Source organism: Oryzias melastigma, linkage group LG11, assembly GCF_002922805.2.
Source record: "Oryzias melastigma strain HK-1 linkage group LG11, ASM292280v2, whole genome shotgun sequence".
Classification (NCBI taxonomy): Eukaryota; Metazoa; Chordata; class Actinopteri; order Beloniformes; family Adrianichthyidae; genus Oryzias; species Oryzias melastigma.
In genome coordinates this window covers 17376965-17394667 of record NC_050522.1, presented here as the reverse complement: position 1 = coordinate 17394667, position 17703 = coordinate 17376965, and the positions used below count along the sequence as shown (strand labels likewise).

The 17703-nt window shown below is 40.3% G+C and overlaps 4 protein-coding genes across 4 annotated transcripts; 2 read left to right on the top strand and 2 right to left on the bottom strand.

The window, feature by feature from the left end:
• Positions 1–158: 158 nt before the first annotated feature.
• chtopa (chromatin target of PRMT1a) lies at positions 159–5096 on the bottom strand. Its single transcript, XM_024298247.2, has 6 exons — positions 4796–5096; positions 3503–3592; positions 2440–2590; positions 1084–1264; positions 885–1010; positions 159–797 (listed from the first exon to the last, which is right to left on the bottom strand). The coding sequence occupies exons 2-6, from the start codon at positions 3565–3567 to the stop codon at positions 595–597; spliced, it is 726 nt and encodes a 241-aa protein (XP_024154015.1). The 5' UTR covers positions 3568–3592; positions 4796–5096; the 3' UTR covers positions 159–594.
• Positions 5097–5430: 334 nt separating this feature from the next.
• Positions 5431–6885, top strand: snapin (SNAP associated protein). Its single transcript, XM_024298249.2, has 4 exons — positions 5431–5608; positions 5706–5752; positions 5853–5971; positions 6293–6885. The coding sequence occupies exons 1-4, from the start codon at positions 5481–5483 to the stop codon at positions 6398–6400; spliced, it is 402 nt and encodes a 133-aa protein (XP_024154017.1). The 5' UTR covers positions 5431–5480; the 3' UTR covers positions 6401–6885.
• Positions 6886–7428: 543 nt separating this feature from the next.
• pex11b (peroxisomal biogenesis factor 11 beta) lies at positions 7429–10866 on the top strand. Its single transcript, XM_024297758.2, has 4 exons — positions 7429–7646; positions 8870–8985; positions 9064–9265; positions 9656–10866. The coding sequence occupies exons 1-4, from the start codon at positions 7591–7593 to the stop codon at positions 10053–10055; spliced, it is 774 nt and encodes a 257-aa protein (XP_024153526.1). The 5' UTR covers positions 7429–7590; the 3' UTR covers positions 10056–10866.
• ilf2 (interleukin enhancer binding factor 2) lies at positions 10512–17300 on the bottom strand. The gene is made up of 15 exons (XM_024297748.2): positions 17141–17300; positions 16759–16818; positions 16543–16585; positions 16360–16464; positions 16185–16262; positions 15833–15935; positions 15557–15622; positions 15143–15259; positions 14518–14596; positions 14353–14440; positions 14077–14138; positions 13880–13994; positions 13615–13705; positions 12277–12432; positions 10512–10733 (listed from the first exon to the last, which is right to left on the bottom strand). The coding sequence occupies exons 1-14, from the start codon at positions 17143–17145 to the stop codon at positions 12281–12283; spliced, it is 1164 nt and encodes a 387-aa protein (XP_024153516.1). The 5' UTR covers positions 17146–17300; the 3' UTR covers positions 10512–10733; positions 12277–12280.
• Between the last annotated feature and the right edge of the window lie 403 nt (positions 17301–17703).

The following is a 17703-nucleotide window of genomic DNA, read 5'->3' as shown; positions in this document are numbered from 1 at the left end:
GGGTAATCATAATTTAAAGACCACTAAGAACACTAACATCTGAAAATGATCGGAGTGGGGTTCTGAATCCTGTCGTGTGATGAAATGAGTATAAAAGTCCTCTTAAATGATGAGCTGAATGGTGTTGGACCTTCAAACAAGAACACAGAGGCAACTGATTCAGAGAACATTTGATTTAAAATATACATTTTTACTTTAGCCCAGAACACAAATGTTTCACAGACCTCCGCTCACATGTAGTCAAATTAAGAAAAAACGTATTTGGCTTAAAACAACACTTGTATTCTTTTAACTGTTTGGAAGAAGTTGTGCACTGAAATGAACAAAAACTAAAGATGCAGACGGTAAAAGAAGAACGATAGCTGACAAGCTGGCAGCTTTGTATAAAAACAAAACAAAAAAAACAAACAAAAGACAGCACGAGGAACAGCACAGAGGTCTACCAAGATTATGGATGTCTTCATTTAAAGATGTGGTGTCTGCAGGAGGCAGCTGCTGCTGCGTCTGACCACGTTCTCCGCACTGATGGGCAGCCGTCTGCTGTCTACACTACACAGTACATGTGAGCTGCTGCGGCCAGGTGTGCAGGCTCGGTTACTCCATGCTGTCGGGGTCCGCCTGAGCCATGTAGGCATCCAGCTCAGCGTCCAGGTGGCCTTTGGTCTTTGACATGTAGGCGTCCAGCTGGTTGTCCAATTGTTCACGAGTGACAACCGGCCTGCCTACTCCTCTGCCCCGCCCACGGCCTCGTCCACCTCGTCCTGGAAACCCGCCCCGTCCTCTCAATCCGCCGCGTCCTATTCAACCAACACAGAGCACGTGTGATCGAACAAGAACCGCTGGATTTCTGAGACGATCGGTTTGTTCCAACAGCCTCTCCACACCTCTGGTGATGCCTCCTCGGACTCCTCTTCCAGCACCTCCTCCACGATGCCGGCCTCCCCTGCGCATGGCTAATCGGCCGACGGAGCCACGGCCTCGCATGGGTCCTCCTACAGAACCCCGCTTCCCTGTGTTAAGAGGGAGGGTCACATTTCAGAGCTCACACCCAGCAGTGACATCAGTGTAGGTCTGAGGACACACCTCTGAGGGAAAACAGGGGTCCTCCCATCAATCCTCCTCGTCCTCCTCCTCCTCCTCTCATGCCTCCTCTGCTCATCCCCCGAATCCCACCTCTGCCTCCCGGTCCTCCGCGCATCATGGTGCCCATGGGTCGGCCCAGTCTGGCCTGAATGCTGCTCTTCCCCAGGCGCTGCTTCAGGCTCTGACGGGTTCAGCAGAGGCTATTATCAAAGTGGACTACAGAGTTTTGGTTACCCAGACCTGAACGGCCGCAGAGTCTGACAGGTTCGCACCTCTGTCCTTTTGAATCCCCAAACACAAGGAGGATTTAGCATCCATTTCTCATTATTTTTAACCAATCCAGTTACTCTCAAACTGATTCAAACAACCTACTGGCCCGTTGATCACTCGTTTGTAATGACTGTCAGCAGAGGGCGCTAGTATGGCTGCTATATATCAAGCCTTCAGTCTACTCTGTCTTTATAAAGGCTGCAGCCGATCCTCTGACCCAATTTAAGAAACATAATCTTAGCAGTAAATAAAACTAATTTGATGGCACAAAAACATGGACTATTGTCAAAATTATAAACTAGGAGTGGACAGCAGCTTCTTCCAATGATTACATCCGCACAAAGATTTTATTGGTTTAGTTTTACGTGTATAGAATTCCACCACCAGTGTGGGAACATGTCTGTGAATGGGTCTGTGACTGTGAAGCGCTTCGGGCCTTCGAAGGAAGGTACAAAGCATTATACAAGTATACGCCATTTACCATTTACGTTTTGCAATACACGTCTCACGATACGATACATATCACAATTAATCCAGAGACTGTACCAGAATAATTTCACTTTTTTTTTTAAGGAGTATGACTGTCATACAAGGTAGTAAATGTCTCATAAAAACTGTGAGGTTGACTGAACCAACGAGACCAACATTTAACGCAAGCTGGTTCTCTTGTTGCTCTGGTGCGGTGTAGAGCTGCTCAGAGTGTGCTGTGCTGCCTCCTAGTGGTCGGGGGTTTAGAGGGGAAAACAAAAGAAAGACTCTGAAGAACGTTCACATATAATTAATAAAATATTGTCCTGTCAGCATTTTAAATCGATAAAAGTATCACCAAATGAAATATCGCGATATATCACCAGATCAATTTTTCTTTACACTCCTCCTGTAAATCTGTCTCTATACACAGCAACTTTAAAACAAAACATGAAAGGTGCCGCTAAACTGCCCAGATCTATTCACGTAAACATTAAAACACTTAGCTGACAGATATATACACATGTGTATGTATTGCACTTACTGTACACAAATTAAGCAGAACTGTAAATCTCTCCACACGAAGAGGAAAACAGACAGACTGGCCTTCCAAATTACCTGCTTGTGGTTCAGTGCAGCTTGCACCGAGGGCCGGTTCTCCATCTGCTGGGCCAGCCGACGGTTGCGGGCGCTAGCCAAATGCTGCTGTTGCATGGTGGCTCGAATGCTTACCACAGCAGGCTGCTTGTTCTTCAGCATGTTAGTGAAGCTTCAGAAGTGGGAGGGAAGAAGAGGGAGGAAGTAAAAAGAAGGGGACGGGACATATAGAGCAGGAGGAGGAAGCAGGTTCCACATCAAGTTATCTCTCATTTCATGGACGCGGCTACAAAGACTGGGGTGAATCCTAAGGCTTCCTTTCCACTTGTTTGCACCTATAAAACTGATCATTAATCTTAGAATTTTTGAAAATGAGCACAAGTGAGCTGAACTGAGACCAAGACAGAAAAGCAGAGAGAGAAGGAGAGAGAAGATGGATAAAGTTTGATTCAATCTGCCACTTACAGGCCTGCACACTTAGCAGCAGCAGGGGCCTTGGACATGAGGAGTGTTTGGCCACTCAGCCTCTTACAGCACAGACCGTGACTTGCAGTTCACCCCCAGAGTCAGTGATGTTGGGGTGGAGAGGCTGGGAGCTGGGGTGCATTTGTTTTCACGTCTGAGCTCGGACTGAGTGGCGTGTCTCACAAGTTCAGCAGAGAGGAAGACAGACAGAAAATAGGAATGTGCTTCTTTTCAGTAGGTTGAGAGAAAAACGTGGGGAGGCGCATCACCCTTTTCAAGCTGGAGACTTGATGCATATAGTGCTGTTTTCTACAAAGACATTTTAAGAACAGGCCTGGTCCAGCACTGGCTTATTGAAGCCTTACCAAGCAAACCCGCTCCCCTCATCTCCTACTCATGTGCACTGCTTACACAAGATTTGCAGCAGGAGCTCAAGTCTCCAGGCTTGTACTGCAGCAGGTTCTGTCTTTGAGTGAGCAGTGCACACACAAAAACCCCCCATAACAGGATCCATGCTGAGTCAAGTCTCCCACATCAGCCTTCTGTAGAGTCAACTACAAATTTAAGAGGCCGAGGGTGGCCTTTGCTGCTGGTGACTAACAGGTGCATGACGCCTCACCGCTCATTCAGAGACACTTTGGTGGTGCTTTTCAGGACAACTTTTTGGGAGGAGGCAGCACTCATTTTGAAATTCTCCAACTGTAGATTCCTGGAAACAGGGGGAAAAAAACTGTTGGAAGAACGTATAAAATAATAACTAAACATTTATAAGGATCATGTTTAAGCACATTCACACTGGCAGGTTTGATATTCTCTCTTTGTTTTGAAAGTGTGAAATATCAACCAAACTCTGTATATCAAACAAATGAACCCCGATGTACTTGGAAACAAAGTTTTTTGTTCACTTGTAAACAGACTCTGGCTTTATTCTCATAAATGGCAATGCAATGAACCATCTATTTTCTTCCGGTCATCAGGGACCAGGTCATGAAAAAGTTAAAAATATCTTGTGGGAGGGGCTTTTTAAAAGATACAATAGTTAAATGATCAACAGGACTAGCATGTTTTGGTTCTTCAGAATCGGTTTACTGTTTTTAAGTGAGCAGTTGATTATTTTTTATGTATTTATTGACAGTTTGGTGCACTTCAGTGTTTGGTTCTTACCAGGAAGCACAGTGTGTGAAACCAAACCAAATGAACAAGTGAAAACTAGCATTCCCTTCCATTCAAACAAATTCCATGAGACGTATTGTGTGAAAGCAGCCCTGAACTCTAGTATGGACAGAAAATAAATCAAACCCAAGTTAATCACTTCTGGTTAACCACAGTTCAACAAACCTGCCAGTGTGAGGTTTAGGCTCCCTTTTGATGTGATTAAAGTCTTAAAATAATTTGACTTATATCATGATTATTCTGGTGTGGCAGTTTAGGTATCATGAGCTAACTAGTAAACATTGTTTCTTATTATCGGTTAAACTGTAGCTACCATCTCCAGAACTGAAATTAGGAAGCGTATATCATGGATTCACGCCATATATGTCATATGGTCAGATATATTGGGACTGTGCTTTAATGTGGACTAAAAAAAGAACGTGTATGTCAACATTTACCCAAATATGCTAACAAAGATATAATAAAAAGAAAATTAACGACCAACAAACAATCTATCACTGCCTCTACTATACAATTTACTTGCTCTGAACCTTAATTACCAGATTACTTCTAAATTAAACAAATAAACCAAAATGTAAAGAGCGAGAATAGTGGACATCACCACGACAGGGCTGCTGTAGACAAATGTAGCATTTCGACATTCACATAAACTCCTTTAAAATACCAATAATAAATAATAGAGTTTTTTTTAATACACCTATAATACCTTCGCATGAAGTTACTCAAGTAAATATCTTACTGTGGATGTTGAGTCAGTCGAGGGAAGAAAAAAAACTGCTAAAAGTGAGCTAGGTTAGCTTGACGGCTAACTACAACCGCTAGTGCGACTGTCTCCTCCTACTTATTAACGTCTAAAATAAATTACAAAAACAATAAATACGGTGGTTAAAAAAGCTCAACGAAGCCCTAAACCGACTTTAACAACTTGTGGTGACCAGTCGAAGCCAGGGACGCGCTCCGTGGCTGTGTTCTGGGCTAAAATGGAGCGGCCTACACGGAGTCCTCGAGAAAATGGAGTTGTGGTGTCGCGTTTGAGGATATCGGAAATCAGAGCTACCCCCCCCATGAGTTGAGTTTGAAAATAAAACTTTAACAATTCTACACCATACAAATTATGTATTTTGAAAACGAAGAACATTAACATACTTTTATTCCTAACAACTGACGACAAGTTTGTTATGTTGAGCGTTTTCGAAAAAAATAAAAATATACTCTTGGATTAAAGACTATTCAAAAAAGAAAAGTATTTGTGAATACTGTGCTTAGCACACTTTTCCTGGTTTCCTGAAAAGAAAATGTGATTCCTTGTAGCGGTTTTTATTAAAAACTTGAGACATATAATTAATATTCCCTGACACCAATAAAGCATTCTGACTGTACGTGGAGTGTGCGCCTTGACGTCACGACCGCCTGACTTGTTGTTAATGGTCACAAACATGGCTTCCGTGGCTGTAGTGGAAACCTCTTCAGGTAAAGATGTTCTGGCAGAAGGATTGTTGGACCTTCTCAAACCAGCTATCCAGCAGCTCGATCTACACGTGCACTCAGTCAGGTAAATGCACTCACCTGACTCACTAATGCTCCCTTTTTGGCGCTTATGATCCCATTATCCTGTTCTACTAACGTCAGGATTTTATTACTATTTCCAGGGAAAGTCAAGTGGAATTACGAGAGCACATAGATAATTTGGCCACAGGTAAAGTATGAGAAATATGTGAATTGACATTGCATTGATAAAAATGGCCAACAAGCAAAATGAGGAACTAAAGTGCTCAATGGTGTGTTTATATTCCCAGAGCTGTGTAGGATAAATGAGCACCAGAAGGTAACCCTCGACCTGGACCCATATGTGAAGAAGCTGTTGAACGCCAGGCGGAGAGTAGTGTTGGTGAACAACATCCTGCAGAATGCTCAGGTAAGGGTTCATTGCTTTGCCTCTTTATTGTGATCAAAATAATGCACATATTTTGCAAGTCTGTAGTGGAGAGTACATCTCACCTGCAGTCAGGGAACTGATCGCTAATTTGAACACATCATTTTGCTAAATTTAATGAGGTTTTAAGTTAAGTTCCATTCAAATCTGGGTGATTTCCCCCTAAAACACATTCAAATCTGGTGGATTTAGGTGGATTCCTTCACCACAGGACTCGTCCTCCACCAGATGTTTGAACCCTCACTTGTGTTGTCACGGCTCAGCTTCTCTCCTAGTGTTTCACTCAGACTTTTGTGGTTGTAGGAGCGTCTGAGGAGACTCAACCATAACGTGGCCAAGGAGACGGCACGGAGGAAGACCATGCTGGAAGCCTCCGGCGTGTTTACCCCCCGCTCTCCGAGTAAACCCTGAGCCCCGCCCTGAGAAAACCCGACACAGTCTTCCTTTAATTTTTTCGCTTTTACCTATTACCGCCCACAATATAGTTACTTAGCATGTTACCCATGTGGTCAAAGACGATATATTCCTCATTACCTTCAAATACGCCCTTCTGACAAACGTCAGTTTCTGTAGCCTCAGAATCAGGTGGATCAGTAATCAGCATGATACTAAGACCAACCCCAGCTGTGGGTTCATGGATCAGTTTGGTTGAATCACCAGGTTTGAGTGATGCTCATAACAGTCAGCGTTTTGTGGTTTGATTGTCTCCTGTCACTTTACAATTCGCTCAAGTTGGAAAAAGCATCTGTAGTTTGTTTATTTCTGATTTCGTAATTTATGTAATTCCAGAATAAAGTTAAATCAAGAGATCTCTGCTGTAAATACTGGTTGGAAATATTTGCAAAATGTTGTCTTTGGATTCTCAACTTTATGTGAATAAATGCACTGAAATTAAAGCTTGTCTCCTTATCCTTCATTAATGTCTGTGTAAAATTGTAAATAGCACTTGATTTTCTACAGACTCAACTATATTCTAACTTAATAAACCCATCTGGCGATATAGATTTTTTTTCTTTAGAATAAAGGTGATAACGGAGTTTATTAAGAAAAAAAAAAAGAAAGAAAGAAAGTTGTTCATATCCACCCCGGAGGTCACACAATCACACTCTAACATTCACACCTGAGGGACATAAGTGATAAAACATGTCAAGTAAAAATATTTTAGATCCAGATGCCATGACTCAACATCAATCTAAATCACTATATGGATTTGTGACTACCCACTTTATGAATATTTGAAACGGTCACTGATCAATAAAGCACTTTTTCATGCACTTCTTTTTTTTTTTTAATCATATCTCTCTCCAGACCCTGTGCTGATGGATGATGAACACGATACTTCATCTCACCCATTGCAGATATTAATCAGAGCAGAACGTGTACTTTCAGTTGGAGATTGTGCACCTGCAATTACACCCCTGTTCTGTAGGCGACAGTGTCCCAATTTAACGCGGGAGACTGGGCGGAAGCAGAATCTCCTTCCTGCGCTCGTTGTAAACCGTAAACACAAGTGAGGATTTCCTCTTGCCTTACGGTCCTGGGATGAACTGCGAGTTTTAAAGAGCGTGGAACCATTTTCTGGGCCACGAAACCGATTCGCAATGGACGCGTGGGTTCGTTTTAACGCACAGAGTCAGTCCAAAGACAGACTTTTCAGGTCAGCTCCGTATCTCCTCTAAACGGAAGCCCACACGTTCCATTTACACAACAGCTTGAAACTATAACATCTGAAACTTGAGCTGCAAAGTACCGAGTTACATTTACTTGAGCAATTTTAATAACTATTGTTTTAGGACACCATACTCTATATTTTCTCTTAATGATATTTATAATAAAAATATATTCAATTAAATTTGTTTTTATATGCATTTTACTGTTGCTACAAGAATATGTCTATTATTTGATTAAAATAGTCTGTTTTCCCTCATAAATATTGGAAAATCAGAAATAGAATCTGTCTTTTTCTTCATACCGTCAGTGACAGTAAACTACACGTTTTCTAAATCAAGATGTCTGATTTGTTAAAACATTTAGTTGAATTTTTAGAAATACCAGAGCTTCAAAATTTATTGAGTTTTTTCACTCATTAATTTTTTTTTTTACTGACAAACGGTGTTGAATTGTTACTGAGTTTGTTGTTAATTATTTAACAAGCTTATCAATAGGTAATTATTTTGATTACCTTCTTCTTTTTTTTGCCATTTACTGAGTAAATTTAATATAAAATACTCTTATTTGAATACAATTTTAGTTTGAAAGTCAGCACACCATTACCAAAAGCAACACTATGATGTAAAAGTGTTTGAGCTGTTTAGAAAGATTCCAACATTTCTTTTGTCATTAATTGTTTTTTTATGTGTTTTGTTTTTTAAAACTTCAAGTTTTTTTTTATTTTTATCAATTATGATAATATTTCTTGATGTAAACAAATCTATAATTTATTTCTAGAGGTTTTTTTTGGTTTAAAAAAGGCACCTGAAGCACGCATCAAGAGCTTGGTTTAAAGTCTGGCTGCAAAATTTGAGGCTGGGATTTCTGGTTTCTTAAAAACTGAAATGCACTCAGCTGCAGAAGAGCTCCATCTGCCATCTCGTCTGCAGCTGGGTACTCTTAAAAAAATCAGCCTTTTTACCCTGGAATCCCACAATATCGATAAAAATGAAAGCCAAGTTAAAGCTCTTGGTTGTTTTTATTTCCTCCCTATTTTAATGCTTGCTGGTCTTGGAGTGTTGCTCATCTTTCCTTGGAAATGGAAACAAAAAAGGTTCAGAAGGATGTCAGGAATACGATGATCAGTCGTATCCAGAAGTTTATTGAATGTTTGGGCGGACATTATGGTCTGCAGGGGTTTGCTCAGCACTTGTATTTCTGTGCCCACAGGGCTGCACAGTATGCCTGCATGCTGTTGGGGTACACGCTGCACAAGAGCAGGGCAGCGTCAGACCTCCTCAAAACGCTCAGTGACCTGGAAAAGCACCTGAGCCTCACCAGAAAATGTAAGTGGAAACATTTGATCCTCTCTTCCTCATTATCTAAGCAGTTGAGTGACAATCAAGACACAATTTCTTCCACAGTTCTACGTCTCGGGAACTCTGTGGAAGCTCTGGAAGCAGCCAAGAGAGCGATTCACCTGTCGGACGGCGTGCTGAGGCTCTGCCTGACGATCAGCCATCTGAACAAAGCCATGTACTTTGCCTGCGACAATGTGGTGTGGGCAGGAAAGACGGGCCTTTTCTCTAAAGTGGACCAGCAGAAATGGAGTCAGAGATCTTTTAGGTGGGTCTTTTTCCTGGTTGTCTGCGACCATGGCAACAAAAATGTTTGATTTCTGCTGAAAAGTGTTCCTTCAAGTCTTTCTGATTGAGACCATGGGGAAAAAACAAAAAAGACTCTTAAAAAAGGATTGTTTTTATTAAATAACTCTTAAAAGCGTTGTCTTTAGGACACATTAAAAATGACAAAATTTACTAGATGTGTTCAATTTGTTAGTTTTTTTTAAGCTGTTGCCATGGTGAATAATTATGGATTTTTGTGTTAAGACTTTTTATAGCTTTTCTAAAATCAAAAACTCACAATTTAGTTGTGGGTTTGTCAAATTTTCCTTCTGAAACGGCCCCATGTTTGAGATGATTTTGCTAACACTCTGCACCCTCCTCCCCCCTACAGGTACTACCTGTTTGCTCTGCTCGTCAGTCTGACTCGTGACCTGTATGAGCTCTGCCTCCTCATGGACAACGAGACACGCTACCAAAGCGCCAAAACATCTGCATCGGCCAATTCCAGCCACGACCCCCCTGCTGACTGCCTCTCCTCCCTAGCTACCAGCAGCCGCCCCCCTCTCGTGTGGTCGTGGCTCCTCAGACACTTCCGCCAGGTGGTCACGGTGCTGCAGAACAACCCGCCTCTGCTACTGGACCTGGTGAAGAACAGCTGCGACATCTTCATTCCTCTGGACAGGCTGGGGATTTACCCGACGGGGCCGGGCTTTGTGGGGGCGTGCGGCGTCGCCTCCTCCGTGCTCGCCATCCTCGCTGTAACCCACCCCTGGCTCAAACTCAAACCCTGAGCTTAAGACACTGCATGCACTCCGGCAGGGGTGTCAGACTGCTGCCGAGGCGAGACTCACGGGCAGTTTTTATGATCCACAGGAGCCATGTTGACATAACAGTTTAGGTCAGAAATGAAAAAGCTTGAGATGTGAAAGAGTTATGCCTAAAATGTTTTTAATGTTTCTTAATTTCAGTTCGACTGCAGAAATAACAGATTTGTAACATGATCTACATGTTTTTTTGTTTTTCAATGTTTGCTCAGAGTTAAAATATCTACTTTGATTTTAATTTTCTTGCAGCACGTTTTATTCTGCCAGAACTAAAAAGAAATAAAAAGTATATAAAAAATCCCCAAAGTAACAGTTTATATGGAAGAAACATCCAAATAAAATCATTGTCCGTGAACGGTAAATCGCTGTGGCGACCCCCGACAGTGAACAACTTTGAGGCACATATGAGGCTGGAGACCCGAGTTGATGAAAATTCAGTTTTTTACTTTCATTCAACATGTTACAAACAAAGACATCAAAGATCTAAATAGAAACAGTAAACAAAAGGGAAAGGAAATAAAACCACTGTAGTAAAAACACAAAACAACTGTTGATTCCAGCTGGTCTCTTTCTGAGCAACTTCCAGGAAACATGACCTCTGGTCCAAACTATGGGTTACCATGGAAACATCTCCATTCAGACTCCCTGCAGAATAAAAGCAGAGGTCACATCAATCTTGATCACATACTGTATCATTGTGTAAGATATAAGCTAATCAATTAGTGTATGAATGAAGACCCAGTCATTTTGACTTTCCACTTCATTTATCCTTAAAAAAGAAAAAAAATGTGTTTTTAGTGTTTAAACCAACATTAACTACTGTAAAAAAAAAAACAATTGCTTAGAATTTTGCTGGATAATGCATGAAAATGTGAAAAAGAACTCAAGTGTAGATACTGGTGATAATGGCTTCCATTTTCCCTTTCTTTGGCTCCAGAATTGAGATATAACAAGCTTGACTGAGGACAGTCTTTCACACCTAAAATGGAGTTCAATTCTTACAGTGAAAATATTCTTTATTTAACTTCGAAAGTTTTGATTCTGACGGTTTTTTGTTGTGTACTCTTTCGTAAGCCGCTTTAGATGATTGCGTCACCTTACGATTGAATTGGATTAGGTGCTGAGAGGACGTCAGGCGAGAATGTCTGCCAACATTTGGTTTCAGATCCTTTTCTCAAGATAAATTATAAAGCTCCAAACAAAACAATATTTTCCCTGAATGTTGTTAACCTTTTTCTCAAATGACTGGTTAATTTAAAAGCTGTTTATCTGAAAACATTAGCACAATTTCTGCCCGAGTTAGATCACAACTCGAGTTATAATGATGCTGGAGTGTGATGCCCGTCACCATAGATGATCTTTACACATTTGTGGCTGTTTTGTGTTAATGCATTCCTTAAAAATTAAAATGAGTTTTCCCAGAGAGTTCAGACATGCCGAGTTCAGAACTTAAGGTTTGGTGTCATTCTTATAACTAGTTCTTCTAGCAAAGTTAACACATTATAACTTAATCTATTAGCAATGATCCTTTGTTTGCTGTTTTGGTTCACATCTATGACAAGCAGCTTAGGAAAAGTGTGTTCCATTATCTCTAGAAAAACGACTCAAATTGTTTTCTCGAGAAAATTGGCTGAAAAAACATTAACAAACATGGCTGTTCTTGTCTTTTGTACTGAGGAACATTTATATGAGTGTGGACCAATTACTCAGGGTCCTAAAGTCCTAAAATATCTATAAAAAAAGTCTGGTGAGCCAATATAAACTAAATAATGTCAAATGTCAAGTAGCTGAATTCTTCATATTTGCATAAAACAGTCCGTCACATGTTCCATTGCACTTGCAAAAAGTGAATTCTGATCTCTGGACAATTTGAAAATTGAAAAAAGCAACACTTAAAAGCAACTTTTTAAGCCAAATGACAAACCCAAATATAGTATATGCATGCACTCTACAGTGAGGATGTCAGTCAGGTCTCAAACTGAGCTCTAACCTGAAATCATAGCCGTTATTTATGAGTTTGTTACAACTTTTAAATCAGGATTATACAAATTTTTGTAAGTAAAAAAGTAAAATAAAAGTAAGTAAATGTCACCATTCTGTGGCATAATTTAACATATTATATTAAAAAATATTTTTTTTAAATAAGTTTCAAAGCTGTGCATCAGTACGACTGTAGCGATGGTCTCACCTCTTCACTCCTGAGTCTCCATGCTCTCGTCCTCTCCCTCTCCTCCCTCCTCCAGAGCATCATCTTCCTCTTCTTTCCTCTCTGGAGGTTTCTCGTAGGCCTTCTCAGATGGGGTCACAATCACACCGTCCCATGTGGACATCTCTGTTGCCAGGTCTGCAAAAACAAACGGATGTGAGCGTCTAACTGATGTGGGTGGAGTCGAGGATGTGTCGTTAGAACAATTTCCTAAAAGTTTTTTATTTTTTTTCCCATCAGAGGCATAACTGTGATAGCAAGATGATCAATGATGTGTGCACACATATTAGGAATGTGGGCGGGGTTTCTGAAAGGCTTGGTTGGAAGTTTATAAAGTTTTGTATGTTGCCGTGACAACTGAAGCATGTTCATCAGCTACAAGAAAAAAAGGTTACTATGGCGACAAAGTTCATTTGTCGCCACTCATCTGCATAAAACAGATGAAAGATTTTTGTAAAGCAAAGTAGATTTGTATGAAACATTTCTATCTAAAAGGGGCGGAGTTTTGCTGCCGGAGCTCACCGATAGGTCGACAACAGTAGAGTCTCTAGAGAAGGAAGAAGTTAAAGTAGTTTTTTGCAGGGATCTGGTTCAGCTTCTTCCTCATGTTTGCAGACAGTCATATGATTGATCACTAGATCTTTAATTTCATATTCATTCTGCTTTTTATTCAAATTTTTGACATATGTGGGCGATAGAAAAATGTCTATCTTGCCATTTCTCTTGTTTTTATTTATTGATTTATATTGCTGAATTTTTTGCAAAAAATTGTTCTTCTGCCAAGAAACTTGAAACTTTAGTGCACTTTAAAATAAGTTTCTCATTTGTGAATATTCAGTTAAATGTTACCTAAAAAAATAATTCAGAGAAAGTAAGCAATTACATTTTTTTCAGAAAATATGTGAAAATATACTTTATTGTGGTTTATCGTGATATATATCGTTATTGTGATATAAAATAATTTGTATTGTGATACACAATTGTTTCTATATCACCAAGCACTATAATCTACTATATTAAATATATAATTTTTGCACTGGAGTCTCCCAAAACAGAGCACAGATATCCACATTTTTGGATAGCTCCAGACAAAATGTAATTTAAGTAAATTGTTAGCAATATTCTGCCGTAGACCGTTTAAAAGCAGAAGATGGAAAAAGAGGGGACGGGTTACTGTGGAGGTCTTTGATAGGTCGACAGTCCTATGATTTCAAGTAAAGAAGCCAGACTAAGTCTGGCCAAAAGATCATGTTTGACAGGAACTCATTCAGAACAAATATAAGTTTCTATTTATGAAGGAAAGAAATGTGAAGATCTTACAGCTGGCGTCTCCGTCAAGGCCAAGAATCTTCCTGTATCCTCCATGGGAAAGCACCCTGACAAGTGTCTGAGCAGTGAAACACACCATGTCCTGCAAACACAAAAAATGAGTAATTTTAGCTCAATCCATCCATTTAAAAGACATTTTGTTCGCTTTTCTTTCATCTTAGCCGTCTATTTTCCAGGATTTTTCCACATTAACAAAACTTCAACCAAAGCCACCTCTTCATACTCTCACTGATGCAGCAGAGTGAACCAGGTTTACCTGTTGCTCCAAAGTCATCACCGTGTGAACTCTGAAGTTCCCGCTCTCACAGGGGTCTGTGATGCCCACAGAGCCAGGCAGGAAGAGCCCGGCAGCCAGCATCTGCAGGCAGCGCCTTAAGGGAGGCAGAAAAGGAAAGGATGACTTGTGTTGACACTCATTTTAAAGAAACACAGCTGTCAGAAGCCAGCACCAACCTGTAGGCCACGTTCAGGGACAAAGGCTGCCTGGAAGGATTGTTCATCACTGCTGAGTGGCCCTGCAACAAACCACAGGTGAGTTTAGGAACTTCTTACAGCAGTTTCACCACAGAAATGGTTTCAAATGTTTGGTCACTCTCAACAAATGTGCATTGTTGCTGCTTAACTTTGGGCTGCCTTAAAAATGTATATCAATGGGAGAAGAACTAAACATTCCTGCATCTTCTTCACATCTAGAATTATTGTACTTGTGTATTTTTCAGTGTCATTTACCAGCAGGTCAATAATCCAAGGAGTGAGGGGTTCAAATCCAGGGAAGCGCAGCCGGAGATCTTTCAGAAGGCGAATCAGAACTTTGACCCTGTAGATCATCAACGTGAACCAGTTTGTGGGTACTCATCACATGTGAAGAAACACAGACAGAGACGAGGAGCTCACGTTGACTGAGAAGCGTTTTCTTCAAACCAGCGGGCGTGGCGGATGGCAGCGAGAGCACTCTGCAGAACTCGGATGTCCACTAGAAGGAAAAAAGGACGAAGAAAGTTTTTTTTTTGGTGGAAAAGTTACTATAGATCATTAGCCCATTGCCCGGGGCATCTTTTTTACGCCTTTGCAAAATGAAAGACCCATTCAGTTCTCCAAATGATTTAGATGGATACAAACAGATGTGCATTGATGCACAGATGAACACAGTTTAATGGAAGACTGAATTAAAGTAAATCTAAAAATGTTCAAATATTTTTTTCAAAATTTATGCAACAATCCTTGCAGGTTTAAGACTTATTTTTGAGAGATTAGACTGAAGATGATTATCTTTTATCAAAGCAGGGATGTCAAGACACAAGCAGATGGCACTGGCTTGTTATCGTTCCATCGTGAAGCTGTGCAGAGAACCCAGAATGCACCAGCAACTGTGGGAGGAGTTTCTCTGCTGACTCTTCAAAATAAAGACTGTCCAATAAAAAAACCTAATTTATTACCCAAAATGTGAGCAAAAACAGAGATTGTTTCACGAGTCTAACACAGTCATAGAAATGTGTGCAGTGTACGTGCGCTCTCTTACGGTGCAACTCGGGATCCAGTTTGCGCAGGTTGGGTGGAACGGTGGTGATGAGGATCTTAACTGTAGCATCAGCTGAGCTTATTTCAAAACCGGTTTCATTGGTCAGCATGGACAGAACTGAAAGGAGACGCAGAAAAAACAGTAGACGGTTAACAGATTCATGTCTGCTTGCGATGCACCTCTTTGTAAATGGCTGAGTCGGCCTAAATGACTAAATGAAAACAAATTGTTAAGAAGAGATTAACTTAAGTTCAATTAAACTTAAATCAAGCTCTCCAGGCTAATCTTTTTTTATACTTTGAAAAAAATTCCTCCAAATTTTACAATAGCTTTGACTGACTGAAGCTAGTTTTACAGTAAGCTTGTAAATAAAGTTCAACCTTCAGCTCACTGAAGTAGCACTCTCTGAATTACCTTCAGTGGGGTCCTGGGTGCGAAGAGTCTCCACGACCTTGTTGCCAAGAGCAGCAACAGCTTCCACTAAAAATAACAAAAATATATATACATATTTTGTACGGAAAAACGCAATTTTCCATCAAAGATCAAATGTGACTGAAAAATACTCCAAGTTGGAAAAATGTTTAAGCAGAAGTTCTTATCAGACGTGAGGTGCTGATTTGCTGGTCATTTGATGACTTAAATGAACTCAGAAGGCGAATCAGACACCCTGATATGAAACTCATCACCTACATGTCGGTAGGATCTTCAGGATGACCACGAGGTCAGCAACATTGTGTCCAGTAGTCATAGTTCCCTTCTTATAGGAACCGACCTGACGAACTTCTTCGATTTGCTGTAAGAGTCACAAAAACAATAACTGTGGGTCATGCATTGTGAAAGAAAACAGTGGTTGAATTAAAGATATTTGAATCAGTCTATAGTTTTGCCTAAAATAAACATTTGCTTTAGGAATCCCTGTAAAAACATTAAATTTTCACCTTATATTTTTGGGAAAGTGCTTTACATTTCTTCTACTGAAGCGGCTTTAGACTGGAAGCTGTTCTTCCAGTGGGACAACGTGTTCTTTAGGAGAGCAACTCACCACTTCAAAGTTTCCAGGAGCAACAATAAGGTTGTCAATGACGTTGTTGATCTTTGTGACCAACGACAAGATGGAGGACTATTTAAATAAAATTTAAAAAAAAGAGAGAGAGAGTAAAATCTGTTAGAAGTAAATATGATGACTGTGAAGGTTCCTAGGTGAGTCAGAGCCTGACCTGCTCTGCCGGCGTGGGGCTCAGGTCCTGGTTTCTCTTCAGTAGACACTCGCTGAAGGCCGTCTCATCTGAAGCAGGTTTCACTCTGGGGAAGGCCATCTCACACTGGCAGAACAAAGCAGTGAAGGTCAAGACTTACACTTATCCTGCATCAACATTTCAGCAATGTTCACTCGTTCTCACCACGTAGAAGTCAAACGGGATGTGTGGGACAAACGGTCGGTATCTGCATAAAAAATGATCGAAAGTCATCAGTGTCTTTCATAGGTAAACATTTCTCAAGAGATTGAATGTGCTGGCTCAGAGGAGCTCAGGAAAGAAATGCAAAAGGCAACTAACTTCAATAACACAAACTAAGCAGACTTTTTCTTCTTTTTTTTCTGAAAATGGAAGACTTACCCCTGGACCAGTCCTCCGCGGGCCCCGAAGCGACCTCCCCGGCCCCTTCCGCGGTCTCCTCTGCACAGAAAGGGAGAACAGGTAGATCAAATCAGTCACAGGGGGATCCCAAATGACACAGAAGGATGCGAGTTACAAGAGGTCCACACGATACAAAAATTAAAATTTACATATATTCACAAAAATATTTGTTTAAATTGTATAATAACAAAAAAACTATTCATATAACGCGAGGATAAGAAAGAACTGAAAGAACCGTTGTAGCAGAGAATGCTGTTTTTACAGGTGATGCTAGCGGCTACAGCCTGAATACAAATCACAATACTGGAAGAGCAGCCCGTTCAGCCGCCAACATGAAGAGAGTGGATAAATAGATCTTTACCTCATCGTATACGACGTTTTGATGTCGGAAATATAAAACAAATTAGAAGAATTAAGGTGTGCAGCTGCTGCAATGAAAGCGCAGAACCGGAGAAAAGCTGGGGAAGCGCTATTGAAACTTCCGGTGATCCCCCCCTTCTTCCTGTCGATGGTTCCACAACACAATGCTGCCCCCCACAGACCAGGAGGTAAAAGTGCAACCTCTTTTTAAATATAAAATTTAATAAAAATAACTTGTGTCCTCCTCCGGGGAGGAGCTTTGTTAGAGATCACAAAGGAAAAATAAAATAAAATAAAATAAAATAAAATAAAATAAAATAAAATAAAATAAAATTAAATTAAATTAAATTAAATTAAATTAAATTAAATTAAATTAAATTAAATTAAATTAAATTAAATAACATATATATTGACAATAACTAAATAGATAAACAAATAACTAAACTAAACTAAACTAAACTAAACTAAACTAAACTAAATCCTTTGAAGAAGAGATTTTTAATCTCAAAAGGAATTCCCTGAATTCCCTTAAATATTCCCTTTATAAAGGTTAAAAAACAAAAT

Excerpts from the sequence above, each read along its gene's own strand:
- pex11b (XM_024297758.2), top strand. The coding sequence starts at position 7,591 with ATGGACGCGTGGGTTCGTTTTAACGCACAGAGTCAGTCCAAAGACAGA. Across the intron at positions 8,986-9,063 it reads CCTGAGCCTCACCAGAAAAT|TTCTACGTCTCGGGAACTCT; the intron begins GTAAGTGGAAAC and ends TTTCTTCCACAG. Across the intron at positions 9,266-9,655 it reads TGGAGTCAGAGATCTTTTAG|GTACTACCTGTTTGCTCTGC; the intron begins GTGGGTCTTTTT and ends TCCCCCCTACAG.
- snapin (XM_024298249.2), top strand. The coding sequence starts at position 5,481 with ATGGTCACAAACATGGCTTCCGTGGCTGTAGTGGAAACCTCTTCAGGT. Across the intron at positions 5,609-5,705 it reads CTACACGTGCACTCAGTCAG|GGAAAGTCAAGTGGAATTAC; the intron begins GTAAATGCACTC and ends TACTATTTCCAG. Across the intron at positions 5,753-5,852 it reads CATAGATAATTTGGCCACAG|AGCTGTGTAGGATAAATGAG; the intron begins GTAAAGTATGAG and ends TTATATTCCCAG.
- chtopa (XM_024298247.2), bottom strand. The coding sequence starts at position 3,567 with ATGAGTGCTGCCTCCTCCCAAAAAGTTGTCCTGAAAAGCACCACCAAA. Across the intron at positions 1,265-2,439 it reads CTGCACTGAACCACAAGCAG|AGCCTGAAGCAGCGCCTGGG; the intron begins GTAATTTGGAAG and ends TGAACCCGTCAG. Across the intron at positions 798-884 it reads CCGAGGAGGCATCACCAGAG|GACGCGGCGGATTGAGAGGA; the intron begins GTGTGGAGAGGC and ends TTGGTTGAATAG.
- ilf2 (XM_024297748.2), bottom strand. Across the intron at positions 16,586-16,758 it reads CGCGGAGGACTGGTCCAGGG|ATACCGACCGTTTGTCCCAC; the intron begins GTAAGTCTTCCA and ends TTTTTTATGCAG. Across the intron at positions 15,260-15,556 it reads CACCCAGGACCCCACTGAAG|TTCTGTCCATGCTGACCAAT; the intron begins GTAATTCAGAGA and ends GTCTCCTTTCAG.